The sequence below is a fragment of the Lagenorhynchus albirostris genome, chromosome 2 (assembly GCF_949774975.1).
Source record: "Lagenorhynchus albirostris chromosome 2, mLagAlb1.1, whole genome shotgun sequence".
In the NCBI taxonomy this organism is placed as follows: Eukaryota; Metazoa; Chordata; class Mammalia; order Artiodactyla; family Delphinidae; genus Lagenorhynchus; species Lagenorhynchus albirostris.
In genome coordinates this window covers 163,998,215-164,021,423 of record NC_083096.1, presented here as the reverse complement: position 1 = coordinate 164,021,423, position 23,209 = coordinate 163,998,215, and the positions used below count along the sequence as shown (strand labels likewise).

General features: G+C 43.0%; 1 protein-coding gene across 2 annotated transcripts; it reads left to right on the top strand.

The window, feature by feature from the left end:
• Window positions 1–264: 264 nt before the first annotated feature.
• On the top strand, window positions 265–23,092 carry TRNAU1AP (tRNA selenocysteine 1 associated protein 1). Of its 2 annotated transcripts, XM_060140836.1 has the most exons (9): window positions 265–403; window positions 935–1,032; window positions 5,732–5,831; window positions 6,434–6,486; window positions 8,550–8,681; window positions 10,235–10,354; window positions 14,395–14,557; window positions 14,778–14,811; window positions 22,208–23,092. In XM_060140836.1, the coding sequence occupies exons 1-9, from the start codon at window positions 377–379 to the stop codon at window positions 22,342–22,344; spliced, it is 864 nt and encodes a 287-aa protein (XP_059996819.1). In that variant the 5' UTR covers window positions 265–376; the 3' UTR covers window positions 22,345–23,092. The 2 variants fall into 2 exon arrangements, with proteins under 2 accessions (XP_059996819.1, XP_059996820.1); XM_060140837.1 differs by lacking the exon at window positions 10,235–10,354.
• Window positions 23,093–23,209: the final 117 nt, after the last annotated feature.

Genomic DNA, 23,209 nt, shown 5'->3' with positions numbered 1-23,209 from the left:
CTTTCACTTGTTAAAAAAAAATGTGCTTATACTTGCAATTTTTTACAACGAGCGTAAAATTACTTCTGTAATTTTATATGTACGTGTGTGTTTAAATAAAATCAGAAAGAAACCCGAGAAAGCCCCTCACCCGCGCCACTCACCATCCAACGCCAGGCAGTGTCTGCCCCGCCCCATCCTGCAGGCTCCAGTCTTGAGACCCGCCCACAGGGATCCCGCAAGACCCCCGAGCGGCAAGTGGGCGCGGCCCTGGGCGCCGAGTTGCGGAGCGTGCGCAGAAGGCGTCGGAGGCGCATGCTCTGTGGAGGTTCCGGCTCGGCGGCCCGGCGTCCGCGCTAGCCTCTGTGGCCGGCGAAGTCCTGGCGGGGCCTCGGGCATGGCGGCAAGCCTGTGGATGGGCGACGTGAGTGAGGGCGGCCGCCCGGGTCTGCGGAGCAGGAATCTTAGTGTCACGAGGGAGAAAGGGACTGAGGAGGAGGGTCCTCGGATCCCAAAAGGGTGGAAGTGAATGGGCGGGGGAGTTCTCTTAGGTGACTCCAAAGCGGGTCCCAGCATCTAGGTGAAGGGGCTGATTCGGAGTGGGAGGGGCCCTGGGGCCCCGCCTGGGTTCACGCCAGGGAAAGAGGGTGGGTCTTTGGGCGGATAGAATGAGAGGAATCCCAAGGATTGAAGAGCGCCCGTGGTTGTAGGACTGGAGGGATGGGGTTCCTAAATCCAAAGGGGAGACTTCCTCAAAGGAGTAAATTTGAAGGGAAGGAAGGCAGGGGACTGGGAACGCAGGCTTCAGATCACACCGCAGACGGAAGCCTCTTCACCCCACCCCACTCCCGCCCGCAGCGTGCAGCAAACCCCGGGCAGAGGGGGAGGGGCTCCGGATGCGGGAATGAGGAGCCTGGATGCTGACCTGAGCCGCTCTGCTCTTGTGTTTACGCAGCTGGAACCCTACATGGATGAGAACTTCATCTCCAGAGCCTTTGCCACCATGGGGGAGACCGTGATGAGCGTCAAAATTATCCGAAACCGCCTCACTGGGTATGTTCTCTCCTTCCGTCTCAGCCTCAGGTCTCCTCAGTAGATCGCGCTGCAAGTGTCATTCAGGAGAAGGTAAACATCGCAAGAGTCGGGGCTTCTCACCCCTAATAATGTTATTGTAATGATATAAGCATTTGGGGGTTTGTTAAGAGGACGTATAGCGTATTGCTGACTCGAGCCAGACTGGTTTTGAAAGCTCTGTCTACTGTGTGACCTTGATCAAGTTATTTAACCTCTTCCTCTTCACCTTGCCTGTAAAAATGGAGATAATAAAAGCACCTACCTCATAGAGTTCTGGTGAGGATTAAGTGCCACTAATTCACATTCAGCGTTTAGAACGATGTCTGGCATATGGTATATGCTTGGTAAATATAAACAGATTATGATCTGCTAGGTAATAAGCACTTTAAAATCACAAAAACCTCTGAGCTAAGTACTGTTATTAGAGAAGCTTAACAACTGTCTTAAAGTTACACAGCTTTTAAATGAGAAGCCAGGACTGTAACTCAGCTCTGTTCTCAAAGCTCATGAGTGCCCTTAACTCTTATGTGAATAAGATGCTACCTATGTGCTGCTGTTCTAGATTCCCTGGATACATGGCTGAAACTAGCCAGACGTAGTCCCTCCTCTCGTGGAGTTTACTACATGCTAATGGGGGAATGAGGTAATAAATAAGTATACAAAACGAAATGCAGAGAATACTTTCAGATAGAAGTGCTCTATTGCCTCCAGTTTCTTCTTTCTCTCTTAGGAGCTTAGGTTTCCTTAGGGTTCTAGTTAGAAATAACAGGATTCCTTTATCAATTTGACAGTGTTTATTGAGCATCTACTCTGTGCCAAGTACTAAAGCAGCTTGCTAAAATGTCAAATAGTTGAAAAATACAGGTGAGAGATACGAAATGTGGCCAGGTTTTTGGCTGTTTGGTGAACAGGTACTTTGTGTATTCAGAACCCCGGTACCCAGGGACGGATTTTCTGACTGGTAGAGCATGCTGGCCTAAATGTTTTTCTTCTTGTCCCTGCAGACAGAAAACCCCGATAATCAGCTACTGGCATGAAAATACATTCTGTAATACTTTATTCTTTTTAAAACAGTGATATAGGTTCTCATATTTTAATCTTCATTAAGAATTGGAATTATCCTTTCATACCATTGATTACTAAACTCTAGCTGATTTTTTATGGTGGCATTTACAGACACATTACATGTGCATTCTGTGTCATATGACAAAGACTTTGAAGTGGCGTATAAGAATACTGTAAAATAAATAAACGTAAATTAAAAACCAGGAACTGAGAAAATACAGGAAAAAGGTAAGACCCAGGAAAAAATAATATGCAGCAGAGCATAGTGCTTAAGAATATAGTGATTGGGGACTTCCCTGGTGGCGCAGTGGATAAGAATCCGCCTGCCAATGCAGGGGACGTGGGTTGGATCCCTGGTCTGGGAAGATCCCACATGCCACGGAGCAGCTAAGCTTGTGCACCACAACTACTGAGCCCGCATGCCTAGAGCCCGTGTTCCTCAACAAGACAAGCCCCCGCTTGATGCAACTAGAGAAAGCCGGTGTGCAACAACGGAGACCCAATGCAGCCAAGAATAAATAAAATTAAAGCTTAAATAAAAAAGGAAGGATATAGTGATTGGTTGCAAAACAATGTGAATGTACTTAATACCACAGAACTGTATACTTAAAAATGGTTAAAATGGTACATTTTATGTTTTGTATACTCAACGACAATTTTTAAAATTCAACAAAGAAAAAAAAAGAATGCAGTCATATGTGGAGCAGCCATGTCTCTCATCACTGGTGGGACTATAAAATGGTATGACCCCTGGGGACAAGTGTCTGGCAGTTTTCTTTTTTCTTTTTTTTTTTTTTGGCCATGCCGCACGGCTTGCAGGATCTTAGTTCCCCAACCGGGGATTGAACCTGGGCCCTGTCAGCGAAAACATCGAGTCCTAACCACTGGACCACCAGGGAATTCCCTGGCAGTTTCTTAAATACACCTACCACCATATGGCACAACAAGTGTAGTCCTAGGTATTTATATATATATATATATATATATATATATTTAAAACATCCATTTATTTATTTGGCTGCGCTGGGTCTTAGTTGCCATGTGTGAGATCTTCATCGTGGCATGTGGGCTCTTTTTTTTTTTTTCTTTCATTTCCCTGACCAGGGATTGAACTTGGGCCCCCTGCATTGGGAGTGGGGAATCTTAACCACTGGCCCACTGGGGAAGTCCCTAGTCCTAGGTGTTTACCCAAGAGAAATGAAAACATGCATCTACCAGAAAAAGGACTTGAAAAAGGATGTGCGTAGCACATTGGACAGTGGCCCCAAACTGCAGTCCAAGTATCCATGAATAGGTAAATAGATAAATAAATACTGGTATATTCATACAATAAAATACCACTTAGCAATAAAAAGGGACAGACTACTAATATAGTGACAACATGAATGAATCTTAAAAACATTATGCTAAATTAAAGAAGCCTTACTGCATTTACATAAAGTTCTAAAATACACAAAATTAATCTGGTGGAAAGAACTCAGCATCTTGAAGAATATGTGCATTTCATTGCATGTAAATTTAACCTTAAAAGGAAAAAACTAAATCATTGAACTCTAGTTAATAATAAGCATGTTAAAGTAATTGAGGGAAGTATACCAATATCTGCAACTTACTTCGAAATGTATCAGAAAATAAGGATGATAAATGGGTAGGGGCATGGATGGATGGATAGTTATGTGATAAAGTAGGTATAATAAAATGTTAATTGTAGGTGGTGGGTATATATATATGGTGTTTGCTATGCAATTCTTTCAATTTTTATATTTGGAATTCTTCAAAATAAAATGTTCAGACTGTCCTGAATTCAAATCCAGCCTTTGGCACATACCAGCTGTGTGGTTTAAGGCATATTGTATAATCCTAAATCTCAGTCTCCACATCGAAATAGGAGCAATGGTTTCATTCCCTCACAGAGTTATGTGAGGATTAGATGAGATGGTGCATGTGAAGTGGCTAGCACAGTGCTTGGACCGCAGTGGGTGCTCAGTAATGCTCAGCTCTTACTGGTGGTGGTCTTTATATCTGTGAGCCTTAAGATTCTAGCACACACAAGACAGAAGGCACAGAGTTGGCCCACCATTCCTCTAAGCGTCAACATTTATGGAGCTCATAGACTGTGTTCTGAGATCCTTGGGCTCAGGTACTGCCCTTACCCATACCTTTTGGCTTGGTGTCCAGAAGGTTATTTGAACTGAGTATCATAGTTCCAGAGAAGTCTGGTTTATTTCACTGGTGATAGCTTTAAGGAGGCAGTTGAGGAAAATTAACTGTTTTCAGTATAAATCTCTTAGGGGGAAGGGATGTCAGAGGATCTAGCCACATCCTCCTACATATGTCTCTTAGTGATGCTTTAAAAAATAGAACACTAGGAATCTCACAGACATCCCCCAATTAGGTAAGGTCCATAGATTTACGTTGTCCAAATAGATTTCAAGTTTCTAAATAGGAACCATGTTCTTCAACTCTGTATCAGCCTGGCCGGTGGTAGGTAATCCAAAAAACCTTTTAAATTATGAAAAGTTTAAAACAAATGTAGAAAGAAGAGTACAATGAAATCTCATACAGCCACCCCCAAATTTCTTTTTCTTTTTTTTGTAAATTTATTTATTTACTTTATTTTTGGCTGCCTTGGATCTTCCTTGCTGCCGCGGGCTTTCTCTGGTTGCGGCGAGCAGGGGCTACTCTTCGTTGTGGTGTGCGGGCTTCTCATTGCGGTGGCTTCTCTTGTTGCAGAGCACGGGCTGTAGGCGTGCGGGCTTCAGTAGCTGTGGCATGTGGGCTCCATAGTTGTGGTGCATGGGCTTACTCACTCCGTGGCATGTGGGATCTTCCCGGACCAGGGCTCGAACCCATGTCCCCTGCACTGGCAGGCAGATTCTTAACCACTGTGCAGGGAAGTCCCTCAACACCTAATTTCAAAAATTGTTAATATGTTGCCATATTTTTCTTATCTACCTGTCTATAAAGATAGATTTAGATAGGTAGATTTTTTTTTTGCTGAACCATATGAAAGTAAATTACAGGCATTATGACATTTCACTGCTAAATATTTGAATATACATTGCCAATAACTGGACATTCTGTTACATACCAACAATGCTCATATCACATTAACAAAATTAATGATTCCCTAATACCACATAATGGTCAGTCTACATTTAAATTTTTATGATTGTCCCCAGAATACATTTTATAGCTTTTTTTTTTGTTTTTTTTTTTGTTTTTTTTTTAATGAATTAGGATCCAGTCAGAGATCAGATCCTGTATTGCATTTAGTTCTTTTGTCTCTTTTTAATGTGGAAAAGCCCACTTCTTTCTTTTCTCAGAGCACTGACTTTTTAAAGACGTAAGATTGCCTTACATAAGGTTCTACATTCTGGATTCTGGTCCTGCATTCTGGATTTGTTTCCTTGTGGTGGTGTTTTACTTGTTCTGTTCCTAATATTTCCTATAAACTGGACATTAGATCTAAAGGTTTGATTGGATTGCATAGTAAACATTAATAGTATGGGCTCTGATTAGAAAAGGATTTTTTCCTCCCTTCAGGCCCAGGCTCAGTCTCTCATCTGGGTATCACATCTTTAACCATTCTCTTTTTCTGTTTTCTTTCCAGGATCCCAGCTGGCTACTGCTTTGTAGAATTCGCAGATTTGGCCACAGCTGAGAAGTGTTTGCATAAAATCAACGGGAAACCCCTTCCAGGAGCCACACCTGTAAGGACGCTGAGATAATGATGATGTCACCATTTTTATCGTTATTGATAACTCATTTATTGAATCCCAACTGTATATTGTATTTAATCCTGTAACAACCCTAAACAGTAGGCGTTGTTATCTTTGACAGACCAGGAAACTGAATCACAGGGAAACGGAATAACTTACCCAAGGCAACACAGGTAGTAAGTAGCAGAGCCAGGATGCAAACTGAAGATTGGTTGCCTCTAAAATCCATTCCCTTTTCACTCTGCACTGCTGCCTCCATAACGGAAGACTTGAAACTCTAGACCTCTTGCTTGAGAAAGCAGAACAGGCTGGCAGCAGTGAGGACACTGTCAAGAGAGCCAATTCTGCTCTTCGCACAGTTACTTAGCTTACAGCTGCACCGCGTTGGCACACCTGGGCTCATAGGGCCACGGAGCTGGCAGTGCTCTTAGCGGTCATCCGTGCAACCCCCTCCTTTTATACAGGAGAAAAAGCTGAGGCTTAGAGAGGGGGAGATATTTTGGCCAAGGTAATTTATTTCAGTTTTTTTCGAATATTGTTTGACTCTTAAAACACCTTTCTCTGTTTTAGTTTGTTTGCTTTTGAATTTCCAGGCAAAACGTTTTAAACTGAACTATGCCACTTATGGGAAACAGCCAGATAACAGGTAAGTACAGAGTAGCCACAAGGTAGCTTCAAGTCCCAGGAAATGTCTAGATAGAGACAAGATGCGTCACTGTGCTGGTCACTCCCAAAGAGGAGAATGGGGAGCTGAGTTTGGCCCTGCTTTGCCTCCCTCCTAAGGTCGACCCCCTCCCATCCCTATTGGTGGACGCTTCCAGTTTGCTTCCAGTCAGGGCCCATGTCTTCTCTATATTTGGTCCCTCCCCTAGTCCCATGACTGCTCACAGTATTGACATTTTATTCAGTAAGAATCAACCTGTTGTAGCAACATAAATTGATTGAGCATTCCAGACTGCTGTCTGAAAGCTTGAAAACAATGTATCAAAAGCTTTAGATAGAGTTGTACCCTTTGAACCTGTAATTCTGCTTTTCAGAGTTTATTCATTGATGTGTGTAAAGGTTAGCCTTGAAAGTGTTCATTGATATCATATGATATCACAGTGGAATCTCAAGAAAGGATACAGATGAACTTATTTACAAAACAGAAGTAGAGCCATAGACTTAGAAAACTAACTTATGATTCCTAGGGGATAAGGGGAGGGAGGGATAAATTGGGAGATTGGGATTGACATATACACACTACTATTTATAAATAGATAACTAATAAAAACCTACTGTGTAGCACAGGGAACTCTACTCAGTACTCTGTAATGGCCTATATAGGGAAAGAATCTAAAAAAAGAGTGGATATATGTATATGGATAACTGATTCACTTCACTGTACACCAGAAACTAGCACAACATTGTAAATCAACTATACTCCATTAAAAATTGTAAAAGAAAGTATTCATTGAAGTGTTACATATAGTGGGCAAAATTGGGGGAAAACCCAAGTAATCTAATAATAGGGAAGGGGTTTAAATTACAATATGTTCATTATTTGGAATGCTGTGTATCTGTTAATGTACCATAGCAGAATACTCATATGTTAAGACGTTGGTGAGATGCTAAAAGTGAAAAAAATGCTAGAAACAAAACGAGTCGTATCCAATTTTTGTAAATTCAAAAGAAGAAGCCAAAGAAAAAAGAAGTATATATCAAAGTGTTCTTAGTGATTGCCTTTGAGTGGTTGGGTTATTGGTAATTTTAGTTTTCTTTTTCCTTTTGTGTATTCTGACTTTAACTTGAAATAAAATAATAATGTTTGCTTTTTTTTTTTCTTAAAGAATTGTTCTAGAACAGGGGTTGGCAAACTGTGGCCTAATTTTGTTATCACCTGCAAGATAAAGATGGTTTTTACTTTTTTTTTTTTTTTTTTGGCTGTGCCGTGCGGCTTGTGGGATCCTAGTTCCCCAACCAGGGATTGAACCTGGGCCCTTGGCAGTGAGAGTGTGGAGTCCTAACCACTGGACTGCCAGGGAACTCCCTTTACATATTTACTTATGTATGTATGTATGCATGCATACCATGCCATGCCACGCCACGTGGCATGCGGGATCTTAGTTCCCTGACAGGGATCGAACCCACGCCCCTCTGTGGTGGAAGCGTGGAGTCTTAAGAACTGGACCACCAGGGAAGTCCCCTCTTTACATTTTTAAAGGATTGTGAAAACAGACAAAGAAAGAGCAATAGAGACCAGAGGTGTCCCCAAAGAGCCTGAAATATTTACTATATGGCCTTCATAGAAAAAGTTTGCTGACGCCTGTCCTAAAAGTTGAGGCATTTCATGTTAGCACATCTTGAGGAGAGAAGGTTCAGTTCTCATTTTCCCTCTGCCTTTCACCATTTGAATTGAAAATATGCGGTGAATACAGAATCTGTAGTTTTATGTTTTGAGCACCTCTGACGTGTGCCCCTGTCTGCACTCATGTAATGCTTGAAGCCAGACAGGCATTATACAGTGGGTGAGCGACTTGGGGCGGGGGACTCCTTCCGTAACTCTTCTGCCAGGACTGCCAGATGAAACAGATTAGGACCTGGTCAAGGACCCATCAGATGTGTTGTTGCCTAAGGCGGCCCAGAAAAGATTTGCCTAGAATGGGCCAAAAGAGCTCATCAGAACAAAAGTTTTGGTCTTTGTCTCTGAATTTTGTTCTCTCTTCTCAGCCCCGAGTACTCCCTCTTTGTGGGGGACCTGACCCCAGATGTGGATGATGGCATGCTGTATGAATTCTTCGTCAAAGTCTACCCTTCCTGTCGGGGAGGCAAGGTGGTTTTGGACCAGACAGGAGTGTCTAAGTAAGGCCTTCGTTTTATTGATGCCTACCCTGTTGGTTGCAGCATTTATCTCATAGATGGAGGTGTGGTAACGAGGCCCTGTTGCATTGTGGTTAAGAGCACAGGCTCTGGAGCTAAACTGCCTGGTATGAATCCCAGCCTCAGTACTGCCCAGGGATTATGCAGCAGACAAGTTACTGAACCTCTGACCTTGTTTCCTCATCTGTGAAACGGGACTGATTAATAGTTTCTGCATCTCTCGTGGGGTGGTTTAAGGATTGAATGATGTAATATAAATGAATCAATAGGAAATGCTTTATAGGTGTTTCTTCTTTTATTTATTATTGTTACTTTAAAAGTGGAAAGGGCCTCCCTGGTGGCGCAGTGGTTGAGAGTCCGCCTGCCGATGCAGGGGACACGGGTTCGTGCCCCCGTCCGGGAGGATCCCACGTGCCGCAGAGCGGCTGGGCCCGTGAGCCATGGCCGCTGGGTCTGCGCGTCCGGAGCCTGTGCTCCGCAGCGGGAGAGGCCACAACACTGAGAGGCCCGCGTACGGCAAAAAAAAAAAAAAAAAAAAAAAAAAAGTGGAAAGACCTCAGGAAAGGTTTATATGTATATATATTCTTTTTCATATTCTTTTCCATTATGGTTTATTATAGGATATTTATATAGTTTCCTGTGCTGTACAGTAGGACCTTGTTTATCTATTTTATATATAGTAGTTTGTATCTGCTAATCTCAAACTTCCAATTTATCCCTCCCCCACCCTCTTTCACCTTTGGTAACCATAAGTTTGTTTTCTATGTTTGTGAGTCTGTTTCTGTTTTGTAAATAAGCTCATCTGTATCATATTTTAGATTCCACATATAAGTGAGATCATACAATATTTGTCAGGAAAAGTTCTTTCTTGATCTGAGTACTAGTTATGAGCTTGGGCTTTGAATTTGAATCCTGCTTCTACTACGACTTTGGGCAAGCTATTAAACCTCTCTGAACTTTGGTTCTGTCTTCAGTAGGATGTGGATACTCCCTTCATCAAGTTGTTGGACAGTTTAATGAGATGATCCTGGGAAAATGCTCAGCACAGTGCCTGGGAAGTAATAAATGGTTATTAAATGTTAGTTATCATTCATTTACCCCCCAAGTGGAATATGCGTTCAGGAGAGCAGGAACCTCACCTGCTTGTGACTGCTGGGTCCCAGTGCCTCGTGTAATACCGAACATACTCGGTAAATATTTGCTGAATGACTTTCTATGACTGTTACTACTGCTGCTACTACCATAATGATAATAATAATACTTTCAAGTAGATTGGGAGGTGAGCTACTATTTGGGAAGAAACCCTATCAGGACGGTATGGAAGAGACTGATGAGCTGAAAGTGGGAATTGTGCAGATCTTGGGATCCTCCAGTGCTTGAATCTCACGTGGCTCTGTGGCACCCCTCTGCTCATGGGGCTCTCAGCCCTGCCCATGTGGTTTGATGGACTCTCTCCCTTCTCAGCCCCTTTTCCATTCTTAGGCTTTACCTCCATCACACTTGTGATCCAAATAGTGTGTGTTTTTCTTCTGCAGGGGCTATGGTTTTGTGAAATTCACAGATGAGCTGGAACAGAAGCGAGCCCTGACAGAGTGCCAGGGAGCAGTTGGACTGGGGTCTAAACCAGTGCGTCTGAGTGTGGCGATCCCTAAAGCGTGAGTTCTGCGCTGGCGTGGGGGCCAGGGAGGGCTTCTGGACTGATCCCCACCCACACATGCCTCGTCTGTTGTTGATAATCAGGGCGTCCACGTGCTGAATGGGAGGCTGCCAGGAGATTCAGTTCAGGCCACAAATAATGAGTGCCTGATATTTGCCAGGCTGGGTGCTAGAGATGAGCTAGCATAACCCTGCCCCTCCAGAAGCTCGTAGCTGGGGAGAGAGCTATGACTGGGGGAGGCAGATGCATTCAGACGTCGCTGGTAGCAATGCTGGAAGAGCAGTTTGGGTCTGCAAACTTAATGTCCCTGCTCTTTGCCCAGTAGTGCTGCTGTTAAAATTTATCCATACAGTTAATAAGAATTGAGCAGAAAGAAGAAAGTTACACTTTTTAGCCAATTTTAGCCTTTTTTATATCAGTGAAACCTACAGACCTCTTATGAGTGTCCCTTGCTATGGGAGTGGCTAAGAATTCATGATATAGGGAACATGATATAGGGAATTCCCACAAGCTGCGTGGTGCGGCCAAAAAAATTAATGATACAAACACAAGAGAATATGTACATCACTATTGTACCTGTCACTCTGTGCAGAAAACCCTTCTTTCCTTACAACTCCAAGCAGGTTTTTTACTCAGATGTAAGACAGTTTTTCTCTGCATATAATCTTCCATCCTTTGGCTCAAGCAATGGTTCTGAACTAGGGGTCATTGGAACACCTGAAGACAGATTTGGTTATCACAACTGGGGGAGAGGTGCTGCTGGCATCTAATGAGTACAGGCCAGGGATGCTACTAAACATCCTACAGTGCACAGGACAGCCCCTGTGACAAAGAGCAATCTGCCCCCGCCATCCAAATGTCAATTTTGCCAAGGCTGAGAAACTCCGTGTTAAAAGTAGAAAAGTGGCTGCACTCTTAGGGCAGAACTTCCAAATGGCCATGTTTTTTAAAGCAGCAAAAGATTTGGAGGCTCTTTGCGGTTTAACAATGTTTAATACATGGAAGATCAGCTTGAGTGATTCCCCTCCTTCAAATATTATTTGTTTTGAGCCATATTGTTTAAAATATTTATTTATTTATTTATTGACTGCATCAGGTCTTAGTTGCGGCGCACGGGATCTCTAGTTGTGGCATGCAGGCTCAGTAGTTGCGGCGTGTGAGCTCTGTATTTGTGGCACACAGGCTCAGTAGTTGTGGTGCGTGGGCTTAGTTGCTGTGTGGCATGTGGGATCCTAGTGCCCCAACCAGGGATTGAACTGTCCTCCCCTGCATTGCAAGACCAGTTCTTAACCAGTGGACCACCAGGGAAGTCCCTGAGCTCTATTGTGTATATAAAAGCATTAAAGAAAATATTTAAAAGAAAGGAATGTTCTCATTACTCTAAAATGACTGCTTATAATTTCTCAGTTCCTTTCCAGGCTTCTCCATAAGCTTCTGTGATGTATAAATATAGATATAGATGTAGATGTAAAAACACACACACTACATATATTTGGGTCAATTTACATGTGGTAGATTCATTTCTTTATTCATTAATAAAAAAAAATTTATTTATTTATTCATTCATTCATTTGGCTTCATCGAATCTTAGTTGCGGCTCATGGGCTCTTCATTGCAGCACGCAGGCTTCACTCTAGTTGTGGCCCTCAGGCTCCCGAGCACGCGGGCTCAGTAGTTGCAGCACACAGGCTCTAGAGCACGAGGGCTTAGTTGCCTGTGGCATGTGGGATCTTAGTTCCCCGACCAGGGATCAAACCCGTGTCCCCAGCATTGGATGGTGGATCCTTAACCACTGGACCATTGGATGGTGGATCCTTAACCACTGGACCACCAGGGAAGTCCCTCTTTATTCATTTTTAAATTACAATAACAGTGCTCACTCTTTTTCTTCCCCAGTTTACTCATTATACACACTTTGCCATTGAGTTGCACAGTCGTCGTCATTGTAATATTTTTAATAGCTGCAAGATATTGTTTTGATTGTATATTCTGTCTAGCAGTTCCTCTGATGTTCACTATTTTGGTTGTTTCTGCTGTGTCACCATTTATTCAGTCAACCATAATGAGTCCCTACAACTGCAGCCCCACCCTAGACTTTGAAGTTGTAGCTATAAACGAGAGAAAATCCCTTCTGCAGGGAGCTTATGTTCTGTTACATCTGTTTCTTCACTGAACATTGTCAGTATTTGATGCCTGCCTGTGGGGAGTGGTCCTCAAGCACTGGGAATTGAAGGTGATAAGAGTTCCCTTCGAGAGTTAGCCTGTAAGAGCTGAGTGTGGAGAAACAGAAGAGAAGTGTGCAGACGCAGGCCAGAGAGACTGTACCTCTAGTGACCTGAACATGTCAGGAGGGAGGTGGACTCCTTGGACACATGGCCGGGGTGGGGGGTTAGCATGGAGGCGAATGTTAGCAGTTTCCAGCCTGGCAGTGGGCGGGGAGAGGGAATCTGTGCCGTCAAACTTCATCAAGCCACCCCGTCAGGAGGTGATGCTAAGGAAATCAGATATGGTCTGTCTAACTGCTCTGGCTGAGTCCTGCTCACCAGGCAGACATTAAACTCACAAGGAACTTGGGAAGAGCTCATCACACGTGGTTTTTTACGTTTTTGAAAGCAGTGGATCCTTTGCAGGTTTGACATTCTGTCTTTGGTTAGCAGTGGCTGGGATAGCCATGCAATCAGAGAAGAAAGCTTTCTGCTGACCCTAGGCCTCAGCCTTGATTGGTGAATGCAGGAAGTGGGGGACAGGCAAGGGGTCTTGAGTCTGTCAGGGCAGGAGCTGTATGTAGTGGTGTGGTGGTAGGAGTGTGAGCCTTGGAGTTAAATTTGGCTTCATTCCTCTGTGTAGTCTTGGGTAAATCACTTAACTTTTCAGAGGCTCAGTGTTCTCATCTGTAAAATGGGAATAATAAATAATAGCTGTATCACAGAGCTTTGCAGGACTTAAAATAGGAAACTATGTATGAAAAATAATGGGCATGGGGACTTCTCTGGTGGTCCAATGGTAAAGAATCCCCCTTACAATGCAGGGGACACAGGTTCGATCCCTGGTCAGGGAAATAAGATACCACATGCCACGGGGCAACTAAGCCCGTGCGCCACAACTACTGAGCTCACGTGCAGCAACTAGAGCCCGCGTGCACCAAACTACAGAGTGCACGCACTCTGGAACCTGCGCACCACAACTGCAGAGCCCACGTGCCCTGGAACCTGTGCGCCACAACTAGAGAAGAGAAAACCCCCACACCACAACTAGAGAGAAGCCCGCGCACCGCAACGGAAGATCCTGCATGCCTCAGCGAAGATCCTGCGTGCCGCAACTAAGACCCAAAGCAGCCAAAAATAAATAAATCTTTAAAAAAAAAAATAATGGGCACAAATCTCAAGTACCTACTCCATAAACGGTAGCTTTGACTACAGTTCCAGGCTACTAAAACGCTTCTCTTATGTTTTTGCAGGGAAAAGGTGATAAGATATTTTGTAATTTAAAATGCTTCTTGGATCATTATAAATCCAGATCCTCCAGGCTATGTTCACCTGAGCCTTTGTGGCTGGCAGAAAAACAGCCCTCTAAGATCTTGAGAAGGGGAAAAGTCAGTACTAACAAGGTTTGACAAGAGAGACAAACCTAACCGTTGAAAACTCCCATCTTTTTTTTTTGTTTTTGGCCGTGCTGCATAGCCCACAGGATCCCAGTTCCCCGACCAGGGATCGAACCCAGGCCCTTGGCAGTGAAAGTGTGCAGTCCCAACCACTCGACCACCAGGGAATTCCTGAAAGTTCCTATCGTTAAAGCTAGGCTCTGGGACCAGACTGCGTGGGTTTGAATCTATTATTCGCTGTGTGACTTTGGACAAATGATGTAACCTCTCTGTACCTCAGTTTTCTCATCTGTAAAATAGGAATAATGGTATATTTACTGCATAGCACCATTGTAGGGATTAAATGAGTTAATCTGCGTAAAACACTCAGAACAGTCCCTGATCATATAGTGTTATGGAAATGTTTGCTTATTTGTTTATTTCTTTCTTCTTTTAAGGAGCCGTGTGAAGCCAGTGGAATATAGTCAAATGTACAGTTACAGCTACAACCAGTATTACCAGCAGTACCAGAACTACTATGCCCAGTGGGGCTATGACCAGAACACAGGCAGCTACAGCTACAGTTATCCCCAGTATGGCTATACCCAGAGCACCATGCAGGTAACCGTGATTTGGCCGGTCTGGGCCTCTTGGGTTACATCATCCTGTAGAGACCTGGGTGATTCTCCAGGATGGGATGGGTAAGGATGGGAGCTTGGGCTTCAGAAAAAAACAGAAGGAAAGATGAAGCAGCTTAATTCCTCTTATTAAAAATAAACAATCCTAGTCATGGGCCAGGATTTCACCATGCTTCTCACCCACCTCTCTGGTCTCTTGGCAGACATACGAAGAAGTTGGAGATGATGCATTGGAAGGTAAGAAAGGAGTCCCTTCACTCAGTGCGTAAAATGTGAGTGTCACCCGAGGGGGTAGTGCAGATCTCAAAGCACCCTGGGGAGCAACTGACAGGGGAGGGAGCCCTGACAGGATATAGGTCTGTAGCAAAGACACCATTGCCTTATATTTGTTTCAGTTTGTAAAATTCATTTTTTTCATTTCATGTTTTAATTTTTTCCCATATATCTTTAAATTACATGTTTTTCTCACTCAAGTAATAGTTATTGAAAGTTTGAAAAATACAGTAAAGTATTATGAAGAAACTGAAAATCACCCCTGATTTTTCTACATAGTAATAGCCATTATTACTTTTTTAAATTAAAAGTTTATTATGATTTTTACTGAATTTAACAGAAGAAAAAGAAAGGAAAACCAGAGGAATTGCTAACCTTTAGACAAATGTTTTTTTCAAATGAGATATTCGTACTTCTTAAAGGAGTCTCTAAGGTTTGCAAAATTATAAAAAACAAGATTTTTTCAACATGTTTCTGAACAGATGTTAGGTTTAAGGTTTAAAGAAGTAAAATAACAGTTGTCATAAAATCAGACATTGATTTCTAAGTAAATAAAACTTTATGTCAGATAGATTTTAAACTTTGAGTCTTTTTCTAAGTCTGTTTTAAGAATTATTCTTTAAGAGAAGGTCAGGGGCTTCCCTGGTGGCGCAATGGTTAAGAATCCACCTGCCAATGCAGGGGACACGGGTTCGAGCCCTAGTCCAGGAATACCCACATGCCATGGAGTAACTAAGCCCGTGCGCCACAACTACTGAGCCTGCACTCTAGAGCCCGTGAGCCACAACTACTGAAGCCTGCGTGCCACAACTACAGAAGCCTGTGTGCCTAGAGCCCGTGCTCCACAGCAAGAGAAGCCACTGCAGTGAGAAGCCCACGCACTGCAGAGTAGCCCCCGCTCACCACAACTAGAGAAGGCCTGCGCACAGCAACAAAGACCCAACACAGCCAAAAATAATAAATAAATGAAATAAATAAATTCATTTTAAAACAAAAAAAGGAAAGAGAAGGTCATAGGAAAAGTGTGATCTGTAAGCAAAATATCCTTTAACGGAAACATCTGCAGGCAAAAAACAAACTTGTCTACTTTGTAGCATTTTTTTTTTCAAATTTAATTTTTATTTTCAAATTGGGAGGTAAGCTTATTTAAATATTAATGGGAAAATTGCTAAGAGGAACAAGAGCGCAATTATGTATTTAGAGGGATTCATACAAATGATTAAACTGTTGACCAGCAGAAGAAACATCTTCTATTGGATAAAGCAAATCTGTTAGTGGGAGGGACAGCTATTATCATATTAATATCTATTGGGAGAAATGCCATATAATTCATTAAAATGTTTTAAAAAACTATACCTATAGGAATATTATATATACTTCATAGCATTTTAAAGCACTCTCACTTATGTGCTGTCATCTAATTCTGGCAGCAGTGACCCTAGGGGTGGGCTGAGCAGGACATTGAGCTCCAGTTGGCGGATGGGGAGCTGGCGATCCTCGCTTTCTTCTCAGGGTTACACAGTGAGTTAGAAGCAAGGTTGAACCTGGGGTCCCTGTCTTTCTATCCTCAGTCTCTCACCGTGTCCTGCAGGAAGCATTGCATTGCCTCCTTTTTAAAGAAATTATCCTGATTGTAATAATATTTGTGTATAACGCCTTAGAATTTTTCTATTTCTTTCTCGTCCATTAATAGTATAATAATAGCCAACATATTTTGTGCCAGGCACTGCTGCCTGTCAACACTTTGATGAGTAGGCACTGTTATAAACCCCATTCTACAGAAAAGAAAAACTGAAGCTTAGGTAGTTAATAATAGCTAACAGGTTGTACTATATGCAGGGCATTGTTCTAAGCACTTTACATGTATTAACTCATTTTACCTTCACTACGGCTTTGAGGTAAGTACCACAATTATCTTGATTTTACAGAGGCGAAAACAGGTAGAGAAGTTAAATTACTTGTTCAAGGTCAGCATAGTTGCAAGAGGTGGACTGTCTTGGAACCCCTGCAGTCTTGCCCCAGACTTCATGCTCTTTACCACAGAGTTATAATTTCTCCCTTTTTTTTTTTCTTGGCCACCTCGCATGGCTTGCGGGATCTTACTTCCCCCACCAGGTGTTGAACCCGCACCTTTGGCAGTGAAAGCGTGGAGTCCTAACCACTGGACCGCCAGGGAATTCCCTAACACCTCCCATTTCAACCTAATAGCCACACAGTGATGGGACACCGCAGGGACTGTCATCCTTCTTCATCTATCCCTTGGCTCAACAGGCCATCCTCCAGGCCCAGTCTCCAGAGTGAGGAAGGGCGCTTTATTGTACGTGTGTCCATAGAGTTCCACACACCCAAATGCCTGCCCTTGGGGATTCTCCGGTGGTCCAGTGGTTAGGACTCGGGGCTTTCACTGCCGTGGCCTGGGTTCTGTCCCTGGTCGGGGAACTAAGATCCTGCAAACCATGTGGCACGGCCAAAACAACCCCAAACAAACAAACAAATGAAAAACAACAAGAAAACAAATGCCTGCCCTTGGTGGATCCCTTTGCTAGTCTGTTCCCATATGCTGATACCTGCACTGAGTGGAGTGACTAGAGTTTCCATATGGAGACGCTGTACGTGCTCAAAGCCTCAACTCATAATTTAGATTAAAATTACAAGAGAAAGAAATATCCCTCTGGTGGCAGAAACGGACACAGTACTTATGTGAAAAGATTCACCACTGACTGGTTGATTCAGCACTCACTGGTTGATTCTTAAGAGTAGCTGAGGGCTTCCCTGGTGGCGCAGTGGTTGAGAGTCCGCCTGCCGATGCGGGGGACACGGGTTCATGCCCCGGTCCGGGAGGATCCCACATGCCGTGGAGCGGCTGGGCCCGTGAGCCATGGCCGCTGAGCCTGTGCGTCCGGAGCCTGTGCTCCACAACGGGAGAGGCCACAGCAGTGAGAGGCCCACAAAAAAAAAAAAAAGAAGAGTAGCCAAGAAAACTGGAAACAATTTACAGAAGAAGGGACTTCCCTGGTGGCACAGTGGTTAAGAATCCGCCTGCCAATGCAGGGGACACAGGTTCGAGCCCTGGTCCGGGAAGATCCCACATGCTGCGGAGCAACTAAGCCCTTGAGCCACAACTACTGAGCCTGCGTGCCTAGAGCACGTGCTCTGCAACAAGAGAAGCCACGGCAATGAGAAGCCCGCGCACCGCAACGATGAGTAGTGTGCGCTCGCCTCAACTAGAGAAAGTCTGCTCGCAGCAATGAAGACTCAATGCAGCCAAAAATAAACAAATATATAAAAAAAGGGGAAAAAATATAGAAAAGAAGCACAAATGGCCTATAAACCACAAGAAAAAAGAATTTAAACATACATTATTTGTCAGTCAAGGTTCTCCAGAGAAACAGAGCCAATAGGATATACGTATCTATAATCTGTAAGGTGGGCCAGCAAGCTGGAAACTCAGGCAGAATTTCTGTATTACTGCCTAGAAGTAGAATTCCTTCTTTGGGAAACCTTGAGTTTAAGGCCTTAAGGCCTTTAATTGATTGGCTAAGGCCCACCCATGTTATTGAGAGTAATCTTTACTTAAAGTCAGTTGATTTGTTGATGTTAACGACATCTACAAAATATCTTCATCTAGACTGGTGTTTCACCAAACTGGGCACCAGTAACCTAACCAAGTTGACACATAAAATGTAACCATCACACTGCTAATACTAGTAATCAAATACAAATTAAAATATACTATGTTTCTGTAAAGAATTCTTATAATGTTCATGTCCATTGAATCAATTTTACCTGAAAGATTTTATCCCAAAATGATATCAGTACAGATAAATATCTAATAATAGGGGATTTGTTAAACAAATACAGTAAGGTTTTTGTTTGTTTTAATAAAATTATTTATTTATTTTTGGCTGCGTTGGGTCTTAGTTGCTGCGCCCGGGCTTCCTCTAGTTGCAGAGAGAGGGCTACTCTTCATTGCGGTGCGCGGGCTTCTCATTGCAGTGGCTTCTCGTTGTGGAGCACGGGCTCTAGGTGCGCGGGCTTCAGTAGTTGTGGCACACGGGCTCAGTAGTTGTGGCTTGCGGGCTCTTGAGTGCAGGCTCAGTAGTTGTGGCGCACGGGCTTAGTTGCTCCGCGGCATGTGGGATCTTCCTGGACCAGGGCTTGAACCCGTGTCCCCTGCATTGGCAGGTGGATTCTTAACCACTGCGCCAACAGGGAAGTCCGGTAAGGTTTTTCTTAAGATTTTTTGTTTGTTTTATTAAATCATGTCTTTCTCTAATAATATTGACATAGGAAAATGTTCTCAATGGAAAAAGTCCTGAAATAGGATATACAGGAAGATCCCAGTTAGGGATTTGTGTTTTTTATTTTGGGGAATATAATTCACATAACATAAAATTCACCCTTTTAAAGTGTAGAATTCAGTAGTTTTTAGAATAGTCACAAAGTCTTGCAGCCATTACCACTAATTCCAGAAGAAACCCTGTGAAACCCCTAGCAGTCACTCTCCAATATCCTTTCCCTGGCAACCACTCATCTACTTTGGATTTACCAATCCTGGACATTTTAAATAAATGGAATCATGTATGATGTGTGGTCCTTTGTGAATGGCTTCTTTCACTTCTTTCACTTAGTGTTTTCAAGATTCATCTATGTTGTAGCATGTCATTCATTTCTTTTTATGGTTGAATAATATTCCATTGTATGGATATCCATTTTGTTGATGGACATTTGGGTTGTTTCCACTTTTGGTATCATGAATAATGCTGCTATGAACATGCGTGTATAAGTTTTTGTGTGGATATAGAAAAGTCTTCAGTACTCTTGGGTATATACCTAGGAGTGCATTGCTGGATCATGTAGTAAACTCTTTTTAACCATTTGAGAAATGGCCAAACTTTTCCAAAAGGGCTTGGAACATTTCCATTCCCAGTAGCATAAGAGAATTCCAGTTTCTCTACATCCTCACCAACAGTCGTTATTTTTCATTTTAACTATCTTAGTGGCTTTGAAGTGGTATCTCATTATGGTTAGAGTTGCACTTCTCTGACGGCTAATGACGTTGAGCATACTTTCGTATGTTTATCGGCCACGTGTATATCTTTTTTTGAGAAATGTCTATTCAAGTTTTTTGCCCATTTTTAAATTGGGTTGTCTTTTTGTTGAGTTGTAAAAATTCTTTCTATTTTTTTCTAGTAGCTTTTATCTTTGAAGATTGTTTAGGCTGTTTTGGGTGCCTTGCATTTCCATACAGATTTAATGATCAGCTTGTCAATTTCTGCAACAACAAAAAAAGGCAGCTGCGATTTTGATAGGGATCGCATTGAATCTGTAGATCACTTTGGGGAGTATTGCCATCTTAACAATACAGGTCTTCCTCGACTTAACATTAAGTCAAAAATGCATTTAATACACCTAACCTACCGAACGTCATAGTTTAGCCTAGCTTAAACAGGCTCAGAACACTTAACATTAACCTACAGTTGGGCAAAATCATCTAACATAAACCCTATTTTATGATCAACTGTTGATTTTCTCAATTTATTGAATACTGTAATCCTAGTGAAAAACAACAGTTTCAGTGTATTACTTGTTTACCCTCGTGATCATGTGACTGCTGCTGCCCAGCGTCACAAGAATATTGTACTACACATCGCTAGCCCGGGAAAAGATCAAAATTCAGTTTCTACTGAATGTGTGTCACTTTTTTACCATCGTAAAGTTGAAAAATCGTGAGTTAAACCATCATTAAGTCGAGGACCATCTGTATTTGTCTTCCAGTAAGAGTACGTGGGATTTCTTTATTAAGGTCTTTAATTTCTCCAGTTAATTTTAAAATGTTTTAATGAATGGGTGTGTACATTTTATTTTTTAAATTAATTTATGGCCACACCCTAGGCATGCGGAACTTCCCCAACCAGGGATCGAACCCATGCCCCCTGCTTTGGAAGCACGGAGTCTTAACCACCAGGGAAGGCCTGGGTGTGTGCATTTTTGTTTTTGTTTTTGTTTTTTGCGGTACGCGGGCCCCTCACTGTTGTGGCGTCTCCCGCTGTGGAGCACAGGCTCCGGACGTGCAGGCTCAGCGGCCATGGCTCACGGGCCCAGCCACTCCGCACCATGTGGGATCTTCCCGGACTGGGGCACGAACCCGTGTCCCCTGCATCAGCAGGCGGACTCTCAACCACTGCGCCACCAGGGAAGCCCTGGGTGTGTGCATTTTAAACCAACAGTACTGAAAGGAAAATATAAAATGTTATCAGTCATAGTAACTGAGGATTCTTTTAAACTTTTTGAATTGTGAAATATAAGTACATGGAAAAGTAGACAAAACATGTATAGTTTGATATGTAATGATGAAATGCCCATGAAACCTTCATTCAGGTCAAGTGGAAACATTGCCAACATTCCCAGAGTCACAACCCCCAACCCCGCTAAGGAAAACTACTTACTGTATTGGGTTTTGTGGGGACAAAACTCTTTATAGTTTTATCACATAGATATGCATCCCTAAGTAGCAGGGTTTGGTTTTGCTTGTTTTTGAACTTCAGTGCCATTGTACTGTCTGTACTGTCTTGGTTCTTTCATTCAATACTCAGCATTTTATTTGTGAGACTCATCCAAGTTGGATGCAGCTGAGGTTCATCTTCAGTTCCCTCCTAAGGGTAGTTTACTTGTTAGGGGTTTTAAAAAAAAAGAAAACTATTATGTATTTTGTCATGATTTCTAGTGAACAAATGCCACTATTGCAATCAAGAAAGACGAGTTTAAAAATACAGGGCTTGGTGTTTCAGCTCCTGTATTTGAACATAGCTCTTTCATTAGACATTCATTGTTCTTGATTATTTTGTTGATCAGACTTTCCAAACCCCAACTGAAAAACAGGACCACACCAGAAAATCCGGTGCATGTGACAGCTAGAGATATGTGTAGTGTTTAATAAATGTGGAGTAACAGCCGCCATTATTTGAGTTCTAATTACATGTGTTACATTCTGAGTACAGGTGACCCTTGATCAGCTCAACAGTTAGGGGCGCCTACCAACCTCACAAGTCAAAAATCCACATGTAACCTAGAGTCAGCCCTCCCTATCCTGTTCCTCCACATCTTCAGATTCAACCAACTGTGGATAGTGTAATACTGTAGCATTTACTCTTGAAAAAATCCGCATACAAGTGGACCCACGCGGTTCACACTCATGCTGTTCAAGTGTGAACCATGCATTACCCTGTTTTCATCCTCATAGAAAGCCTGCAAGGCAGTGCTGTCAGCCCACGCGAGGAAGGAGGGTACTGAGTCTCTTGTGGCTGCTGAGTGCTTCTCCCCTCTGCGCCCCCTGAACCCATCCTTGCTTCTCTTCCAGACCCCATGCCACAGCTGGATGTGACTGAGGCCAACAAGGAGTTCATGGAGCAGAGCGAGGAGCTGTACGACGCGCTGATGGACTGCCACTGGCAGCCCCTGGACACAGTGTCTTCAGAGATCCCCGCCGTGATGTAGCCAGGACAAGACACAAGCCAGAGTGGGCTTTGTGAGGGAGCTAAGAGACTCCTTTTTTAAAAAAAGATTACTTCAAGAACTTTTACCTTTTTTGAAATTTGTAAGATTTTAGTAATCAACTGTTTCCTGAAATTATGAATACTTCCTGGGATACTGCTGCCTTCATTTGAGCCATTTGAGTTTGAAAATGAAGGGACCAGCTGTTAGGAGAGGGATGAATGAGGTTCCATTTTATCTCTGAACAATAATCATTTATCCAGGTAGGGTTGTCTACACTCCTGGGGATTAAGGATTAACCACCAAAGTTACTAAAACCAACTTCTTAGGTGACAGGCACATTACTCCTTAAGGTTCTCTTGAGGTCAGAGTGCATGGACTGCCTGCAGGAATGGTGCCAAATGGTGGGCAATTATCTGCTTTCAGGTATTCCCCTCCCCCAATAAACTTGCTTCCAGTCTGGTGGCTAGGCAGAGTTCATTATTCAGACTGGGGTGGAAGTGGCCCATTGAGAGACGTGTTGGGGCCAGCTTAATCTAGACCAAAAGTCCTGGATTGTTTTAGGTAAAGCCTGTACCATCTGTGCCAAGCCCACCTGTTAGTAGATATTAATCCATTTATATATAGGAACCGGTAATTCAGAAATATAACCTGACCATGAGGTCAACCATCACCAAACCATATTTTGATACCAACCTTACACATCTCTGTATTTATTTTCCAAATAAATTAGGAGATCCCATTTAACTTACCACAAGGACCCTCCTGAAAAGCCTTACCTATAGCTTCGTGCTAGGAAACGGGGGGGGGCACCCCACCGCCGGAGGTGGAGTATGCTGCCCCAGGACGTTAAGTACCAGTCCTGCGC

Bases quoted from the DNA above. Each gene is read 5' to 3' on its own strand.
- TRNAU1AP (XM_060140836.1), top strand. From the start codon at position 377: ATGGCGGCAAGCCTGTGGATGGGCGAC. The intron at 1,033-5,731 runs GTATGTTCTCTC...TTTTCTTTCCAG, and splicing joins ATCCGAAACCGCCTCACTGG to GATCCCAGCTGGCTACTGCT. The intron at 8,682-10,234 runs GTAAGGCCTTCG...TTTCTTCTGCAG, and splicing joins GACCAGACAGGAGTGTCTAA to GGGCTATGGTTTTGTGAAAT.